The sequence below is a fragment of the Schistocerca americana genome, chromosome 10, assembly GCF_021461395.2.
Source record: "Schistocerca americana isolate TAMUIC-IGC-003095 chromosome 10, iqSchAmer2.1, whole genome shotgun sequence".
NCBI lineage: Eukaryota > Metazoa > Arthropoda > Insecta > Orthoptera > Acrididae > Schistocerca > Schistocerca americana.
The window spans coordinates 153,845,023-153,865,388 of record NC_060128.1 but is presented as its reverse complement, the minus strand read 5'-3'; the positions used below and the strand labels follow the sequence as shown (position 1 = coordinate 153,865,388).

Genomic DNA, 20,366 nt, shown 5'->3' with positions numbered 1-20,366 from the left:
GAAACGAGAGACGTCCGAAAAGGCACCATGTTTCCAGTCATCGACAGTCAAATGTCTGTTTTGACGTGCCTAGGCGAGGCGTAAAAAAATTGTTCAAATGGCTCTGAGCACACAGGTCATCAGTCCCCTAGAACTTAGAACTACTTAAACCTAACTATCCTAAGGACATCACACACATCCATACCCGAGGCAGGATTCTAACCTGCGACCGTAGCGGTATCGCGGCGCGGTTCCGGACTGAAGCGCCTAGAACTGCTCGGCCACACCGACTGGCTATTCAAGGTTAATTGCCACTTTTAGCAACATATAGATATCATTTTGCGATTCGTTTTGGTCATCTGATGAGTTTACAAGACGGTAAATGAGAGCATCATATGCAAACAATCTAAGGCGGTTACTCAGATTGTCTCCTATGTCGTGAATATAGATCAGGAACAATAGAGGGCCTATAACACCTCCTTGGGTAACACCGGATATTATTTCTGTTCTACTCGATGACCTTCCGTCTATTACTACGAAAATCTGACCTTTCTGACAGGAAATCACGAATCCAGTCGCACAGCTGAGGCGATACTCCGTAGGCACGCCGTTTGGTTAGAGATTGCTTGTGAGGAACGGTGTCGAAAGCCTTCTGGAAATATAAAAATATAGAATCAATTTGGCACCCCTATCGATAGCACTTATTACTTCATAAGTATAAAGAGCTAGTTGTGTTTCGCAAGAACGATATTTTGTGAATTCGTGCTGACTATGTGTCAATAAATCATTTTCTTCGAGGTACTTGACAATGTTCGAATACAGCATATGTTCCAGAAGCCTATTGCAAATCGACGTGATATGGGTATTGGTGCGTCTTGAGAATTTTTCCAGTCTTTAGGTATGGATCTTTCTATGAGTGAGCGGTTGTATACAATTGCTAAATATGGAGCCATTGCATCAGCGTACTCTGAGAGGAACCTGACTGGTATACAATCTGGACCGGAGACCTTGCCTTTATTAAGTGATTTAAGCTGCTTTGTTACACCGAGGATATATACTTCTAAGTTTCTCATCGTGGCAGTTGTTCTTGATTGGAATATTTACTTCGTCTACTTTGGTGAAGGAGTTTCGGAAAGCCGTGTTTAATAACTCTGCTTTAGTGGCAGTGCCATCTGTGGCTTCACCGTTGTTATCGCACAGTGAAGGTGTCGATTACGTGTTGCCACTGGTGTGCTTTACGTGTGACCAGAATCTCTTTGGGTTTTCTGCCAGATTCCAAGATAGAGTTTAGTTGTGGAAATTATTAAAAGCTTTTCTCACTGAAGTGCACGCTATATTTCGGACTTCTGCAAAACTTTGCCAGTCTTGGAGATTTTGCGTTGTTTTAGGTTTGGCATGCCTTTTCCGCTGCTTCCGCAACAGCAATCTGACCAGTTTTGTGTACCATGGGGGATCAGTAACATCACTTATTACTTTGTGTGTTATACAGGGTGTTACAAAAAGGTACGGCCAAACTTTCAGGAAACATTCCTCACACACAAATAAAGAAAAGATGTTATGTGGACATGTGTCCGGAAACGCTTAATTACCACGTTAGAGCTCATTTTAGTTTCGTCAGTATGTACTGTACTTCCTCGATTCACCGCCAGTTGGCCCAATTGAAAGAAGGTAATGTTGACTTCGGTGCTTGTGTTGACATGCGATTCATTGCTCTACGGTACTAGCATCAAGCACATCAGTACGTAGCATCAACGTGGTTTTGCAGTCAGTGCAATGTTTACAAATGCGGAGTTGGCAGATTCCCAATTGTATATGGATTAGCGCGGGGCAATAGCCGTGGCGCGGTACGTTTGTATCGAGACAGATTTCCAGAATGAAGGTGTCCCAACACGAAGACGTTCGAAGCAATTGATCGGCGTCTTAGGGAGCACGGAACATTCCAGCCTACGACTCGCGACTGTGAAAGACCTAGAACGACGAGGACACCTGCAATGGACGAGGCAATTCTTCGTGCAGTTGACGATAACCCTAATGTCAGCGTCAGACAAGTTGCCGCTGTGCAAGGTAACGTTGACCACATCACTGTATGGAGAGTGCTACGGGAGAACCAGTTGTTTCCGTATCATGTACAGCGTGTGCAGGCACTATCAGCAGTTGATTGGCCTGCACGGATACACTTCTGCGAATGGTTCATCCAACAATGTGTCAATCCTCATTTCAGTGCAAATGTTCTCTTTACGGATGAGGCTTCATTCCAACGTGATCAAATTGTAAATTTTCACAATCAACATGTGTGGGCTGACGAGAATCCGCACGCAATTGTGCAATCACGTCATCAGCACAGATTTTCTGTGAACGTTTGGCCAGGCATTGTTGTTGATGTCTCGATTGGGCCCCATGTTCTTCCACCTACGCTCAATGGAGCAAGTTATCATGATTTCATACGGGATACTCTACCTGTGCTGCTAGAACATGTGCCTTTACAAGTACGACACAACATGTGGTTCATGCACGATGGAGCTCCTGCACATTTCAGTCGAAGTGCCCGTACGCTTCTCAACAACAGATTCGGTGACCGATGGATTGATACAGGCGGACCAATTCCATGGCCTCCACGCTCTCTTGACCTCAAGCCTCTTTACTTTCATTCATGGGGGCATTTGAAAGCTCTTGTCTACGCAACCCCGGTACCAAATGTAGAGACTCTTCGTGCTCGTATTGTGGACGGCTGTGATACAATACGCCGTTCTCCAGGGCTGCATCAGCGCATCAGGGATTCCATGCGACGGAGGGTGGATGCATGAATCCTCGCTAACGGAGGACATTTTGAACATTTCCTGTAACAAAGTGTTTGAAGTCACGCTGGTACTTTCTGTTGCTGTGTGTTTCCATTCCATGATTAATGTGATTTGAAGAGAAGTAATAAAATGAGCTCTAACATGGAAAGTAAGCGTTTCCGGACACATGTCCACATAACATATTTTCTCTCTTCGTGTGTGAGGAATGTTTCCTGAAAGCTTGGCCGTACCTTTTTGTAACACCCTGTATATCTCTCAGTTCCCGTCGATACTAAGTGTTTGAAATCATTCCACAAGTTTTCTACGTTTACATTATCCGATTGGAAGGAGTGAGAACTCTCTCTTAAAATCACGTTAAGAGCATGTTCATCAGCTGGTTTTTTTTATTTTTTTATTTAATAGATATACTTTGCTTTTCTTTTGATGGTTGTAGGTGTTGCGGTATGCAGCCTAGCGGCAACTGCTTTGTGGTCGCTAATCCCTGTATTCGTCACGATACTCCCTATTTATCCAGGATTATTTGTTGCTAAGAGGTCAAGTATGCTTTCCCAACCATTTAAGCTTAGAGTGGCCTCATGAACTAACTCTTCAAAATAATTTTCTTAGAAGGCTTTCAGTACAGTTTCGATTGATGATTTATGCCTAACGCCGGCTTTAAGCGTATAATTTTTCCAGCATATCGAGGGTAGATTGAGGTCAACACCGAGTTCTAGGGTTGGAACTTTAATAGTGGCAACTATTTAATTACAGCTCTTACAAAATAGATACGTGTTTCAAAGTTTTACTGACCTTCAAAATAGTCTCCAGCATTGTGTATAACCCGTTTCCAGCGATTTGGAAGTCGTAGGATATTCTTAGCAGTGCCATTGTGTTGACAGTTCGAGCGGCGCTGCCTGTTGCCCGAAGGATTTGCAGCAGTTCTGAAGTGAATGCCGTGAAGTGTTTCCTTCAGTTTAGAAATCGAGTTGAACTCACGAGGGCTTAAGTCATGGGAGTGCAGTAGGTGGTACAGCACTTAGCAGCCCCATCTGTCAAATCAGTAACAGCTTGCACTGTACGTGCTTGAGCATCGTCCTGCAAAATGACGGTCAGATCCTGCGGAAAGTGTCATCATTTCTGTGTCTATGCTGTTCATTTTTGGAACACAACCTGCGACCAACTTAGAGAGAGAAATGATGACACTCTCTCCAAGACCTGACCATCATTTTGCAGGACAATGTTCAAGCACGTACGGTGCAAGCTGTTACTGATTTGTTTGACTGATGGGGCTGCTAAGAACTATACCACCTACTGCACTCCCCTGGCTTAAGCCCTCGTAAGTTCAACTCGACTTCTAAACTGAAGGAAACACTTCACGGCATTCGCTTCAGAACTGCTACAAATTCACCAGGCAATAGACCGCGCCGCTCGAACTGTCAACACAACTGGCACTGCTAAGAGTATCCTACGACTCCCACATCGCTGGCAACGGGTTATACACAATGCTGGTGACTACTGTGAAGGCCAGTAAAACTTTGAAACACGTATGTATTTTGTAAGAGCTGTAAGTAAATTGTTGCCACTATTAAAGTTCCAACCCTCGTGTAATTGTAAGAGTGAGGAACCCTGTAAATAATAAAATATTTGTTTAAGTCTTGTATATCTAGATCCATAAACCAAAGTCCTCCGCTCGCTTCTTTTTTGTGTATGCGGATTAGGCGTAGGAACTGCACTGTTCATAATTTGCTGTGGTCTTGCCAGTTGTGTTTTAAGGGCTCTGCGGTACTTTTTGGTTAGGGCGAGAGTTCCAGTTGGTGAGCAGATATTCAGTTGGCGCTCTGTGTCCGCAGAACTACTTGGTGTACTCGGAGAAGAGCTTCTGCTGTTCCGGCTACGAGGGGAACCCCGACCTGTGGGGCTGCGACCCCGTCTGTCCAGGAGGCTGTGGGCCCAGGGAGGAGTGCAGCCAACCATACAGGTAAGCCGCTCGCTGACTTGTGTCCCAGCATTAAAACTATGCGCGCCAAGGCTTCGCCAAACACCTTCCATAAAACACTGCCTGGTATGTGATAGAGCCGTCGTGTTCTTTTTAAGATTAGATCAGCTTAAGCTTTCGTTCCATAGACCCAAAAATGAGATGATTCTAGTGAGTGTGGAACAAGTCAGAAAGTATAACGTAAAACTTTCTTTATTTTTCTCGGGTCCTTTGTCCCGCTCCAACGCGGGGTCGACCTTGTTAGTGCGGATTTGGCAGTGTTAATTGCAGAGGGTGGTCGGATGCCCTTCCTGCCGCCACCCCGAACCCCTCCTCCCCCCCCCCCCCCCCCCGGGACGGAAGTAGTGTCCCCCAGCTGTCTGCGTCTAGTGTAGATCGTGAAATAGTGTGAACGTTTTCAAATGTCTGCGAGTCGTGTAACTCAGGCGGAACGTGAGGACCAGCCCGGTATTCACTTATCGGGATGTGGAAAACCGCCTAGAAATTAGATCCAGACTGGCCAGCATACCGGCCCTCGTCGTTAATCCGTCTGTCGGATTCGATCCGGGGACGGCGCGCCTACCCGAGTCCAGGAAGCAGCGCATTAGCGCTCGCGGCTACCCTGGCGGGTTACAGTATAACGTAAAACATATGAATATAATACTCACTACACTGGTCATTTGTTAGACCGCCGGCCGGAGTGGCCGAGTGGTTCTAGGTGCTGCAGTCTGGAACCGCGCGACCACTACGGTCGCAGGTTCGAATCCTGCCTCGGGCATGGATGTGTGTGACGTCCTTAGGTTAGTTAGGTTTAAGTAGTTCTAGGGGACTGATGACCTCAGAAGTTAAGTCCCATAGTGCTCAGAGTCATTTGAACCATTTGTTAGGAGACTATTAAAATAGGCGACTGCACTCGTGTCCAAAATTCAAGCAACAAATGGAAATTTTGCAACAAAACAATGTGAACAGATGATTGTAAAGTAGAAATAATGTAATCAACACAGAACGTAAATGGCTGCAGCATCGGTAATGGTAGACAACAATGTTCGCTTTTTTCAACTTAATATATTTTCACAGACATCTGGTTAATGTGCTCCGTATCACGTTTGACTAGCTCTGGCAGCGATACTCGCGTGACAACGACGATGCATGCTTTGAATGTTGTCATCAATCTCATGTTGATGTACTGGCGAACATTTTACCTGCAGAGTCGCTCAGAAGCCTTGGAGAGTGATTTGTGGAACATCACGTGATGCAACTCGTCTCCCTAGTGCATCTCAGACATGCTCTACGGGATTCAAATCGGAAGATCGAACAGGCCACGCCATATGTGCAATATCTTACGGTTCAAAGAAAACGTCAGTGATCTGTGCTCTGAGGTCGAGCATTATTGCCCATCAGTAGGAAGTCTGGGCCCAAAGCAGCTCACAACAGCCACACATGAGGCCCCAAGATCTCGTCACGATAACTGAGAGATGTTAAAACTTGCCAGTTCCCCCTATACAATTTCGTGAAAAGGTGTTACAGTGGCTAACATAATCCCTGTCCACACCATTAGGGTTTCTCCTCGATATCGGTCTCAGTCCACAACTTTTGTGTCCCGAAATAGTGTTCCAAATTCCATCCAGATTCGAATCCATCAAGAATCACTCCAGACCAAATCGGGACATACGTGAAAAGAATGTTGGCCAATTGTTGCATCGTCCAGGTAGCATGTTGACGACTTCATTCTAGACGTTCCCTTCTGTGAAGACGTGTGAGATAGTAAAGGCCTGTCTGCCGAACACTTCTGTACACCGTTTGCTTCGATACAACACGTCCAGTGGATGCTGCGGGATCACATGCTAGTTGCTGTGGAGTACTAAGGCGGTACCGTCCTGCCCTTACGGTCAAATAACGGTCGACTCTCTCTGACGTTACAAGTAGTCGGCCACGCCGTGGCCTTTGCGATACAGTTCCTGTCTCTATAAACTGTCGCCACATCCGGGAAACAACACAACGATTCACATTCAACCATAGGGCTACACCAGTTTGCCACTGTCCTACTTCCATTCTTCCTACGGCCTCTAACATTCTGCGTGGTGTCTGTTGTTCTATGTCGTGTCTCCATACCACTTTTGCGCAACGACGCTCTGAGCGTGTTTTTTAGGGGAATTGACTACTTTGAACCTGGGACCTGTTGCTGGTAAGGAGACGCCAGACCACACATGATATGTAGAGTTCAGAAGAGTTCAGTGAGACTAGCGATGATATAACCAAATACTTAATGATTCCAGCGTCAGTTCCACTGCACTCCCTGTAAAAGAATCTTAATATTAACTAAATTTTTAGTGGAAGGGGTTCAAGGCCTTCCTATTTTTAGTTATCTGGTAAAATAACGTCGAAAAAGCAGTTAAGTTTACCACTGGAAATTTTATTCTACTCACAAAACATTGTTTAAAAATTGCACTATTGATAAAAGGAAATGTTTTAATACAGGATCATAGAAACCAACTGCGTTCAACAAAAATGTGAACGAATATTCCCTGAGTGGGTTTCCAAGTTCTACAATGGATCGAAGGATGACCTTTGCCATATCACATCTATAATCTAGGTTTAAATTAAGTTTCACAAAAGAGAAAACTATCAAAATGGTCTACAGTGACCCTCAATTATCTTTAATTATTTATCTAACTTGTCGTAAATTACAATGGCTGATGTGGATTCTCAATAATTATATAACCGAAAAATCATCGCTTTTCAGATTTTATCTTACGTAGCAAATGTGAATACCATGAGCTTTAATTGACGATCGACACTAGTATTATGCAAAACGGGGATGTAACAGATGAGACTTCTGCAGTTCTGAGTGAAGCCTTATGCGCTGAAAGATTCGGCATCGCGTGCGTTCATTACCTTGTCGTTGGTTATGCAGCGTCAGAGGGCGGCGGACGACGCAGCTCCATCCAGCTCGCCGTCTCGGAAGCAACTGTTTCTGAACTTCTCCTTACTACAATTTATCGAAGTTGGTTTAAAAAAAAACTGTCTGGCTGTGTTTTCATCTGACCAGTTAGGGTCTCAATGTTAACCTTAAGCTCCACCTACAAAAATTCTGTCTATCCAATGAGAAACGTTATACTTTTCGTGGTGGGGCAATGTTTTTAAAGTTCGCAACGTAACAGGGACGCGAAAAAGTCTCACGGTAAAACTTGCGGCTGGTGTGGCCCTTTTAGTGTTATCGTAAGATCTATACTGTTCTTCTGGAGGGCTCTAGCTTTTAACATGGGCTGGGGGGTGGTCCTGGTGGTTAGCTGGCAACGTGGGTGTCCGTTCCTTATCGTAGGGCCTTCTAGCTTAACACGGTTCTGCTCTCGGCTTCTGTTCTCGTTTCTCCCCTCGGAACTGCGTGTCTCACGGTGGGAAGGTATGAAATGCATTTAGGCATTCATGTGTTAGTCTGTGGTATTCCATTTGCTCACTCGTTACTCGTGTCACTTTGGTTAATTTAATGTCACGATTTATTCGGAGCTAGTTGACATACTACTGGATTTGCTTATCATGCCAGTGTTTTCATGGAAGGTGTTGGATTTGGCTGACACCTTGCAGGCCCTTCACTGCAGAGTTCTGGTTAGGCGCCTTCTCTGTGCGATAGTGGTACTGTGTGCACTGTAGTTGTGGAAGAGGGACTTCCCGCAAACACCAACCAGTTTGATAGATCCCCTGACATCATTGTTGCCGTGGTTGTCCGTTGGCCGGGTGTGCCACGTTCCGTGCAGAACATGATCGTCTGTTGACAGTTTGTATGATTATACCGCGAAATAAACACAGAATGGGGAAATAGCAATTTGCTCCTTTAATTTTGGACACCACTGTAATTACAGTAAACGGGAACTGCTAATATTTACAGAATTAATACGCTGTCAGAATTAAATATACAGTAGTTATGCACTTTCAATAAACTTATCATACAAAAAATACCTAATATTCACTGTTGTGACCAAGTGCTATCAAAAATGAAATCTATCTGATTTCTACTTCAACTGGTCAAACAATCACTTTCGAGGTATTCATCTATTGAATAGAAGGAGTTGTCTGTCAAAAAGTCTTTCGAACTCTGTTTAAACTGTGCTTTATCTGAAACGAACTTTTCAATGGTTTAATTTTATTGAAAATGTGTGTTCAAATGGTTCAAATGGCTCTGAGCACTATGGGACTTAACATATGAGGTCATCAGTCCCCCAGAACTTAGAACTACTTAAACCTAACTAACCTAAGGACATCGCGCAGTGCTTAGACACTGGACTCGCATTCGGGAGGACGACGGTTCAATCCCGCGTCCGGCCATCCTGATTTAGGTTTTCCGTGATTTCTCTAAATCGCTCCAGGCAAATCCCGGGATGATTCCTTTCAAAGGGCACGGCCGACTTCCTTCCCCGTCCTTCCCTAATCCGATGAGACCGATGACCTCGCTGTCTGGTCTCCTTCCCCAAAAAGAACCAACAACAACCAACCTAAGGACATCATACACATCCATGCCCGAGGCGGGATTCGAATCTGCGACCGTAGTAGTCACGCGGTTCCAAACTGAAGCGCCTAGAACCGCACGGCCACACCGGCCGGCGAAAATGTGTCTTCCTTTGTATTGGACCAAGATAAGAGACTTTATGTACAAGATGTACAACTTTGCTTCCGCCGTTTTTTCCCCAACATTTGAGGCTTGAATAAAACAAATTGCGTACACATCTATCGTTCAAAGAATTTTCCATCGCTGTCCACTACTTTCTCCCATATTTCGGGCAGTGTACGAATCCCGCATCGAAAAAAATTGTTCATCTTCTGAAGCGATCTACGAATCGATCCAATTTCTGAGAGATCGGAAGTGTTGGTCTGCCAGGCCATGCACCATTGATCTAAACAGGTGATAGTCAGAGGGAGCAATAGCTGGAGAATTCGGCGGGTGGGTTAGCACTTCCAATTTTAACGTTTCCAAGTACGTTTTGAGCTCTTTTGTAACGTGGGGTCGAACTTTGCCATGCCACAAAATGACTTTATCGTGCCTCTCCCTGTATTGCGACCGTTTGTCTTTTAATATTCTACTCAGACGCATTAATTGCGTTCGATAACGAGCACCTGTGATTGTTTCACTTGGTTTTAACACCTCGTAGTACACGACGCCGAGCCGGTCCCCCCAAATGCAGAGCATGACCTTGGAGCCGTGAATATTCGGTTTGGCCGTCGACGTGGAAGCATGGCCGGTATATCACCATGAGCCGGCCGGAGTGGCCGTGCGGTTCTAGGCGCTACAGTTTGGAGCCGAGCGACCGCTACGGTCGCAGGTTCGAATCCTGCCTCGGGCATGGATGTGTGTGATGTCCTTAGGTTAGTTAGGTTTAATTAGTTCTAAGTTCTAGGCGACTGATGACCTCAGAAGTTAAGTCGCATAGTGCTCAGAGCCATTTGAACCGTTATCCCCATAACTTTTTGCGTTTAGGGTTATCATAATGAACCCATTTTTCGTCGCTGGTCACAATGCGATGCAGAAATCCCTTCAGTTTTTGCCTCTGAAGCAACTGTTCACAAACACAAAGACGCCGTACAACGCCTCTTGGTTTCAGCTCACCCGAGACCCAAGTTTCTTCTTTCTGAATCATGCGCATAGCCGTGAGACGTTTTAAAATGGCTTGCTGTGTCACTCGCACTAATCGTGCCAATTCTTCTTGAGTTTGACGCGGGTCTTCACTCAGCAATTTCTCCAATTCTGCATCTTCGAAAACATTCTCTCTTCCACCACTATGCCGGTCTACGACGTTAAAATCACAGTTCTTGAGGCGTTGAAACCACTCACGACACGTTCTCTCACTAACAGCGTCCTTACCATACGTACCTGAGAGCATTGATGAGATTCAGCCGCTGTTTTCTTCGTACTGAAACAAAACAGTAACACCTCCCGCAAATGCCGATAATTAGGCTCGTATACTGACATTTTCAATGAAGGACAACTTTATGATGCCGACACAAATCGACTAATGTTTAAATGAAGTTACGTTGATCGAGGTCCAAGCTAACTGCCTGACGTCTGAGATCTGTTTCTTTCGACCGCTACTCACCGTTGTCGCCACCTATCGGTAAACGGTGGAAGCAAAGTTTTACGCGTTATAAAAAAATGGCTCTGAGCACTATGGGACTTAACATCTGTGGTCATCAGTCCCCTAGAACTTAGAACTACTTAAATCTAACTAACCTAAGGACATCACACAACACCCAGCCATCACCAGGCAGAGAAAATCCCCGACCCCGCCGGGAATCGAATCCGGGAACCCCGGCGTGGGAAGCGAGAACGCTACCGCACGACCACGAGATGCGGGCTTTACGCGTTATAGATTGTTCTTATTCCTAGTATTGATACTATGTATTGAGCTATTGGCTGTAAATAGAGACATATCACTTGCAGCAAATTTCATTAAGGAATAAATATCCTGAGAAGCAGTGGTTAGAATACAAATTTGCTTCAACAGATTCCTAGATGATGCTCTTGAATTTACGCCACAAATCAGTCTTATTACACGTTAAAAACTTTTACCCGGTCTGACGAGTTACCGCCACAATATCATCCCGTATGACATAATAGAATGAAAGTAAGAAACAAAAATTTCGCTCAGAGTTGGTTATGGCTTTCAGTGAGATGATGTGCGAGAGGCGTTCAATAAGTAATGCAACACATTTTTAACCAAACAAATACTGTTTTTGCCTTGTTTCACAAATTTCTGAAACAAGGGTGAAAGACATTGTTTAGGTAATTTACAATTTTTCACGAAGAACCCATAGTTGATACAATTAAAATGACAACGCATGGCTTTTCTCGTCCCATTTCGGTTAAAAAAAGCGCGGAATTTTCTTGATGCCATCACCAAAATCATTAATTACATAAAAAATTTATTACTAAATAATCCTATATTGAAAATACACTACTGGCCATTAAAATTGCTACACCAAGAAGAAATGCAGATGATAAACGGGTATTCATTGGACAAATATATTATACTAGAACTGACATGTGATTACATTTTCATTCAATTTGGGTGCATAGATCCTGAGAAATCAGTACCCAGAACAACCACCTCTGGCCGTAATAACGGCCTCGATACGCCTGGGCATTGAGTCAAACAGAGCTTGGATGGCGTGTACAGGTACAGCTGCACATGCAGCTGCAACACGATACCATATTTCATCAAGAGTAGTGACTGGCGTATTGTGACGAGCCAGTTGCTCGGCCAACATTGACCAGACGTTTTCAATTGGTAAGAGATATGGAGAATGTGCTGGCCAGGGCAGTAGTCGAACATTTTCTGTATCCAGAAAGGCCCGTAGAGGACGCGCAACATGCGGTCGTGCATTATCCTGCTGAAATGTAGGGTTTCGCAGCGATCGAATGAAGGGTAGAGCCACGGATCGTAACACATCTGAAATATAACGTCCACTGTTCAAAGTGCCGTCAGTGCGAACAAGAGGTGACTGAAACGTGTAACCAATGGCACCCCATACCATCACGCTGGGTGATACGCCAGTATGGCGATGACGATTACACGCTTACAATGTGCGTTCACCGCGATGTCGCCAAACACTGATGCGACCATCATGATGCTGCATACAGAACCTAGATTCAACCGAAAAAATGGCGTTTTGCCATTCGTGCACCCAGGTTCGTCGTCGAGTACACCATTGCAGGCGCTCCTGTCTGTGATACAGCGTCAAAGGTAACCGCAGCCATGGTCTCCAAGCTGATAGTCGGTGCTGCTGCAAACATCGTCGAACTGTTCGTGCAGATCGTTGTTGTCTTGTAAACGTCCCCATCTGTTGACTCAGGGATCGAGACGTGGTTGCACGATCCGTTACATCCATGTGGATAAGATGCCCGTCATTTCGACTGCTAGTGATAAGAGGCCGTTGGGATCCAGCACGGCGTTCCGTATTACACTCCCGAACCCACCGATTGCATATTCTGCTAACAGTCATTGGACGCTGACCAACGCGAGCAGCAATGTCGCGATACGGTAAACCGCAATCGCGATAGGCTACAATCCGACGTTTATCAAAAGTCGGAAACGTGATGGTACGGGTTCCTCCTCCTCACACGAGGCATAACAACAACGTTTCACCATTCAACGCCGGTCAACTGCTGTTTGTGTATGAGAAATCGGTTGGAAACTTTCCTCATGTCAGCACGTTGTAGGTGTCGCCACCGGCGCCAACCTCGTGTGAATGCTTTGAAAAGCTACTCATTTTCATATCGCAGTATCTTCTTCCTGTCGATTAAATTTGGCGTCTGTGGCACGTCATCTTCGATGTGTAGCAATTTTAATGACCAGTAGTGTACTTTGTGAAGGGATTAGAAATGTAGATCTGTGTCGGGTTTACATCTTGAGATGAGATGTCTGTATTCAGGAAAGATACGCACACTTTTTAGCTGAGGTGGTGGTGGTGGTTAGTGTTTAACGTCCCGTCGACAACGAGGTCATTAGAGACGGAGCGCAAGCTCAGGTTAGGGAAGGGTTGGGAAGGAAATCGGCCGTGCCCTTTCAAAGGAACCACCGCAGCATTTGCCTGAAACGATTTAGGGAAATCACGGAAAACCTAAATCAGGATGGCCGGAGATCGGATTGAACCGTCGTCCTCCCGAATGCGATTTTAGCTGAGGCACAAGGTAACGGCTTCCCTTTCGCGATACAATTTCGAATTATTTGATCGAAATCTGCTGCTTGAGTTACACCTGCCTTCACTGTAAGTGGCGCTAAACGGCCTCGTATTTTTCAGTTGCACGTGCAAGGCTGGCTACGCGCGAACCAACGGGACGTGCCTGTCAGCCTGCGAAGCCCGCGGCTGCGAACACGGCTCGTGTACCGACCTGAACACCTGCACGTGCGACGCGGGATACGAGAAGCCAGGTGAGTGAGTGTACAGGTGGTCTCTCTCTCTCTCTCTCTCTCTCTCTTCACGGTGCAGCACTACAGGAACACGGAAATCCCTGGCAGCAGCCAATTAGTACAGTGTAAGTCCACCCGAAAGTTGGTTAAAGCATTACTGTGCTTTATACATGCTTTTTAAATAGCACGCTGCATTTTTTTTTTTTTTTTTTTTTTTAAGCCGTTGGATTTAAGGAAAGCAGGAAAAGTGTGGACGGGGCCTAATCAGTTACCGTTGGACGCACAGAAAACACACTTTCTTTAAAAAATAACTCTCAAAAATCATTTTAAGAAATTTTACTACACTGACGGTCGCAGACCTTACTAGGAAGCAATTTCAGAATACTCAACGGCTGAAGGCCTGAATTACTAATAAGGTTGACAATTAGACGTTAAAATACTAAAACCCTTTTTTAAACAACGTTAATAAACTGTAACAAGTTACAGTGACAGCTGAAGGCCTTACTAAGACAAATGGTTCAAATGGCTCTGAGCACTATGGCAGTCGACATCTGAGGTCATCAGTACCCTAGAACTTAGAACTAACTAACCTAAGGACATCAGAAGCATCCATGTCAGAGGCAGGATTCGAACCTGCGACCGTAGCGGTCGCGCGGTTCCAGACTAAAGCGCCCAGAACCGCTCGGCCACTGCTGCCGGCCTTAGTAAGACACAATTTAAAACTATTTCTCGGCTGAAAGCCACAAGCAATTTCGGAATACACAACGGCTGAAGGCCTGAATTACAAGTGAGGAAGGCAGTTACAAATTAAACCATTACGGCAAATTTTAAACAATTGTGATAATTTGAGCACGTAAGACGGAGTGATCCACAGACAGTGGTCCCTGGATCGACCTGAGGAAGGTGACTACAGCTGTGTAAGCAGTGAGACAGGCAGTCAAGAGTTATGTTCACCTAAGGATGACAACTCAAAGTGGAGACGGTTTAAAAGCCAACCAACCTTCTTAGCAAATCCACCTAACACCAGATAACCATTCCAACGATGGAATAATTCAGGCGAAAGCGAAGTGACAGACAGTTCTGTGTCTCCAGAGTCCGGTGTCTGAAACACCAAAAGGCAGAAGGAACCACTATAACCAAGGTGGACAAAGAAAACAGTTATCCATACCCTCAATCAAGGAAGCTGTCAAACTACACGCCATGCCGGACAGCATCGGCAAGACGAGGAAAGTATGCTGCTGCAAAATACGCTAACCTCCAGGGCAGGTAACTGGGGCGTTAACGGCTACTAGGCAGTAAGATACCGATGGTTGCACTTCGGCCATAATAACACTAAATGCAAACTAACATCAGGCAGTAGAAGGCGGCTAATAGCTTCCACCAACCTATCAGACTCCACTTGTTGCGGTTGGTCTCACTGACCCCAGGAGCAGCAACATGCGAACAACAGCGAGATCTCAAACAATGGAAGTCTCAGTACTGGACACGGTTCACTCAACTTCAAACGTCCTGGGTTCTGTGCTCGGCTACAGCCCCTCGGTCCGACAGTGCCCTCACGCCGCCAGCGGCCCCGGCCTGCCCTCGCGCTGTGGACCTCCTCGCTGCTCCGTCCGAAGCCTCACTACCGACACCAGAAAGCAGGCATCATTTAAATAACTGGACATTAGAAAACCACACAAGATACACACGCATCCGCGAAGACAATTCCACAATGCCTCAAACAATACTAAAAGTCACTGTGAAACACCGTGGAAGAATTATAAGTTGTCACAAACACAGAGAAGCCAGAAGCGGTCGGAAAACCAAACGCGCGTTGTGCCCTGTGACGACCGACTGAAGGAACAACCAACGGTCGTCCCCACTCATGTCAGGCACGGGAAAGATCCCAGTATAAACCGTCGACTGACAACTCATTGCCGTGAGAACACATCGACAGGCAGACAAACACACAGGTGAAAGTTGCACTATAATATCACGGTCCATTCAGCTAAAACTCTGGTGACTACATGGTTCCGCCGAACGGTCCATGTGTGCTGCCAGCAGTCAGGCGGGTACTGGCTGACCGGCTCTCACTGCTGCTCCGCCCCAACTCAACTCCCCCCGACACACGACGAGCCGCGAATACTAGAGGCCGCTCCAAAGATAGTACTACAGTACGTGCTATCGATAAGCGCTGCTGTTGCCACTCGCGGACAGACAAGGTCAGAAAATGTAGTGGCGCCAGTGAACACACTAAGGAAACGAGACGCCACTATCGCTATTACAATACACGAAGCTATGAACGGCATCAACGTGAGCCGCACACGCTTTTTTTTTTTTTTTTGTGTGTGTGTGTGTGTGTGTGTGTGTGTGTGTGTGTGTGTGTGTGTGTGTGTTTTTATTCCATATTGTCTCGTCAAGGTCTGTTCGACGGTATATTACAGTGTACTATTCACGTAAACACGACATTATTCAAACCGTAAGACGAAGCTGACTGTGTCTCTCCACTTCTACTCGCATTCGGGAGGACGACGGTTCAATCCCGTCTCCGGCCATCCTGATTTAGGTTTTCCGTGATTTCCCTAAATCGCTTCAGGCAAATGCCGGGATGGTTCCTTTGAAAGGGCACGGCCGATTTCCTTCCCCATCCTTCCCTCACCCGAGCTTGCGCTCCGTCTCTAATGACCTCGTTGTCGATGGGACGTTAAACACTAATCTCCTCCTCCTCCTCTCCACTTCTAGGACACACTGCAAATACCCAGTGAAGCGTAAGTCGTCCTCTTCTTGGAGCCAGCAGTAAACAAGTTAAGACACAAGGAAAATGCATACCGTTCAGTGAGCCGCCTTGACTTGAAACTCTGTTCCACTGGAATAGAAGCGACACCACTAACGTCTGCGGCTTTGTCTATGAAAAGTCTATGAAATCTGGTAGTCAAGGAAGGCTGGATTCGGTTACGAGTGTGGACGACGCTGTAATCAGTTACTATTGGTTCCCCTTTTTGCAATTACGCACCTTTATTTTAAAACGGTAATTCCAGACTCAGCAATAAATAGAGATAACACGCTTTATTAATGAAGGAATAAACAACTGTGTAATTAATAGTGCTTTCAGTGAGTTACAATTTATCGAACGAGCATAAAATACAGACTCAGCAAATAATGTATTAGAAAGAAGCATTTAGAATTTTCAGGCAAGTAACCACAGTCACGGCTGAAGGCCTTCAACGCCAAGAATGGCAATTACAAAAAAAATTAACGAACATAGTGTAAAACAGCAATCCAATAGTAAGGTTAATTTAAAAAGACAGGCAACTGATCACCAAACGGGTGAGACAAAAGGATAGTAAACTTGGTAGCATAACCATTTAAACCTGCTGTAACGCCAAGAATGGCAATTACACTCCTGGAAGTGGAAAAAAGAACACATTGACGCCGGTGTGTCAGACCCACCATACTTGCTCCGGACACTGCGAGAGGGCTGTACAAGCAATGATCACACGCACGGCACAGGGGACACACCAGGAACCGCGGTGTTGGCCGTCGAATGGCGCTAGCTGCGCAGCATTTGTGCACCGCAGCCGTCAGTGTCAGCCAGTTTGCCGTGGCATACGGAGCTCCATCGCAGTCTTTAACACTGGTAGCATGCCGCGACAGCGTGGACGTGAACCGTATGTGCAGTTGACGGACTTTGAGCGAGGGCGTATAGTGGGCATGCGGGAGGCCGGGTGGACGTACCGCCGAATTGCTCAACACGTGGGGCGTGAGGTCTCCACAGTACATCGATGTTGTCGCCAGTGGTCGGCGGAAGGTGCACGTGCCCGTCGACCTGGGACCGGACCGCAGCGACGCACGGATGCACGCCAAGACCGTAGGATCCTACGCAGTGCCGTAGGGGACCGCACCGCCACTTCCCAGCAAATTAGGGACACTGTTGCTCCTGGGGTATCGGCGAGGACCATTCGCAACCGTCTCCATGAAGCTGGGCTACGGTCCCGCACACCGTTAGGCCGTCTTCCGCTCACGCCCCAACATCGTGCAGCCCGCCTCCAGTGGTGTCGCGACAGGCGTGAATGGAGGGACGAATGGAGACGTGTCGTCTTCAGCGATGAGAGTCGTTTCTGCCTTGGTGCCAATGATGGTCGTATGCGTGTTTGGCGCCGTGCAGGTGAGCGCCACAATCAGGACTGCATACGACCGAGTCACACAGGGCCAACACCCGGCATCATGGTGTGGGGAGCGATCTCCTACACTGGCCGTACACCACTGGTGATCGTCGAGGGGACACTGAATAGTGCACGGTACATCCAAACCGTCATCGAACCCATCGTTCTACCATTCCTAGACCGGCAAGGGAACTTGCTGTTCCAACAGGACAATGCACGTCCGCATGTATCCCGTGCCACCCAACGTGCTCTAGAAGGTGTAAGTCAACTACCCTGGCAAGCAAGATCTCCGGATCTGTCCCCCATTGAGCATGTTTGGGACCGGATGAAGCGTCGTCTCACGCGGTCTGCACGTCCAGCACGAACGCTGGTCCAACTGAGGCGCCAGGTGGAAATGGCATGGCAAGCCGTTCCACAGGACTACATCCAGCATCTCTACGATCGTCTCCATGGGAGAATAGCAGCCTGCATTGCTGCGAAAGGTGGATATACACTGTACTAGTGCCGACATTGTGCATGCTCTGTTGCCTGTGTCTATGTGCCTGTGGTTCTGTCAGTGTGATCATGTGATGTATCTGACCCCAGGAATGTGTCAATAAAGTTTCCCCTTCCTGGGACAATGAATTCACGGTGTTCTTATTTCAATTTCCAGGAGTGTATATTACAAAATTTAGAAATATTGCAATAAATAATACAATAATAAAACACACAAGGGCCAATCACAGACGGTGCTCCAGGAATCGACCTCTGAGTAGGTTTCGAGCGATGATATAGGCAGCCAAGAATCGCATTCACTTCGCAAGATGGTAACTCAGACTAGTGGCAGTCTAACGAGTGAGTAATAATAATCTTGCTGAAGCTACCTGACGTCCGAAAAACCAAATGCAACGATGGAACAATACGCCAAAGCCGGGACCGGCGGTCTGGACTCCGCCTGCATAATACTGTGCTTAGAGCGCCCGGAACGAGAAAGGAACCACTACCACCAAGGTAGAAGAATCGCGAACCGGCCTACAATCAAGAAAGCAAAACTACACGCCTCACCAGACAGCAGCGGCAAAGCGAGGAAACGTACACTGCCGTTACATACACAACCCCATGGGGGGGTAAATGGGGCGTTAGCGGCCATGAGGCAGGAAAAATACCGCTGGTTGAACTAAACAAATAGTAACAAACTGAACGCAATAAGTAGTAACAAGAGGTCGAGGTAAACCAATCAGATCCTCGTTCCCCAAGCACTCCACTCGCTGCTCTTCGCTTCAGCGACACTACGAGCAGCAACATGAACCCAAGTCACTGGAGAATCTCACAATGGAGGAGGTTTCTCTACTTGAATCCAAATGCACTCAGCTTGAAGCTTGCAGGATCCGGTTTACGACGAGGTCATGCACCCTCGTGACCACAGCCCTTCCATCCGGCAGTCCATGCGTGCCCGCCAGCGGTCCCGGCGTGTTCTGGCACAGCGCGGACCTGGCTCCTCCTGAGTCCCCAACCGAACTTTCACACTGACACGACCCGGAAGAACCACGACGTCGCCCCAAAGATAGGGCAACAGTTACTACATACAGATAACCGCCGCTGCTGCCACTAGCAGATAGGCACTGCTTGTGAAACCAAGTGGCGCCAGTAAACACGAGACGTAGACAAAAACCGCAACCACGTCAACCAAACGATGTGGTCTGGCCTCCAACGAAGGAACGAAACCTACAAACAGTACCAACGCGAGCTGCAGCACGGCTCAGTATACGAGGACTGAGTGTCCTTGGGTTGAAGCTTCCAGTTCCCTGAAGCACGAAAAGAGTTCCTGTCATGGCATAGCTCTCTGCAGACATCCTCTACCAGGGCACCGTTTCGCCTCTCTTAGACCACAATAAAAGAAAAGCAATGACGATTCGACAGTTTTTAAAGAAAGGTTGGCCGGCCGAAGTGGCCGCGCGGTTCTGGCGCTGCAGTCTGGAACCACGAGACCGCTACGGTCGCAGGTTCGAATCCTGCCTCGGGCATGGATGTGTGTGATGTCCTTAGGTTAGTTAGGTTTAACTAGTTCTAAGTTCTAGGGGACTAATGACCTCAGCAGTTGAGTCCCATAGTGCTCAGAGCCATTTGAACCATTTTTTTTGAAAGAAAGGTTGCCTTTACTGTACACAATCTGCAGTTTAAAAGTACTGTACTATATCCACCGGCATCATACCATCGGCGTTTAGTAAGTAATGTAATACTTTTTTTCCCAAAAGAAGATTGGTTTTATTGACCATTCCACTACACCACCTCAGTCCCCACTCTTTTGGCTACAAAAAGCCACTTTTCAACCTAATCTCCGTTCAATGCGACGGCCTTGCGCCACTTTATTGGGCCTGTATGACCGCACGGTGCCATTCTACTGGTCAACTGCATCAATAACCTTGCATCATCTACGTACTGCTTCCCACAGAGTGTATAACACTATATTGCAAGTTTGCGCCAAGTGTAACAATATGCTCACAAACTAGCGTTACCTTCTGGGAGGAATTTGATGTTTGACCGTGTTTTTACCTAATGGAGAGAGGGTATCAAACAGTAATTTCGTATCATTGGCAATTAATAGAAAACATTA

At 46.6% G+C, this 20,366-nt stretch overlaps 1 protein-coding gene across 1 annotated transcript in view; it reads left to right on the top strand.

Annotated features, from left to right (window-relative positions):
• LOC124552588 (multiple epidermal growth factor-like domains protein 10) overlaps positions 1-20,366 on the top strand; it is a 112,719-nt gene that overhangs the window by 42,152 nt on the left and 50,201 nt on the right. The window contains exons 3-4 of the mRNA XM_047126913.1: positions 4,607-4,734; positions 13,522-13,652. Coding sequence (XP_046982869.1) covers positions 4,607-4,734; positions 13,522-13,652 — 259 coding nt within the window. The remainder of the gene's footprint in view (positions 1-4,606; positions 4,735-13,521; positions 13,653-20,366) is intronic.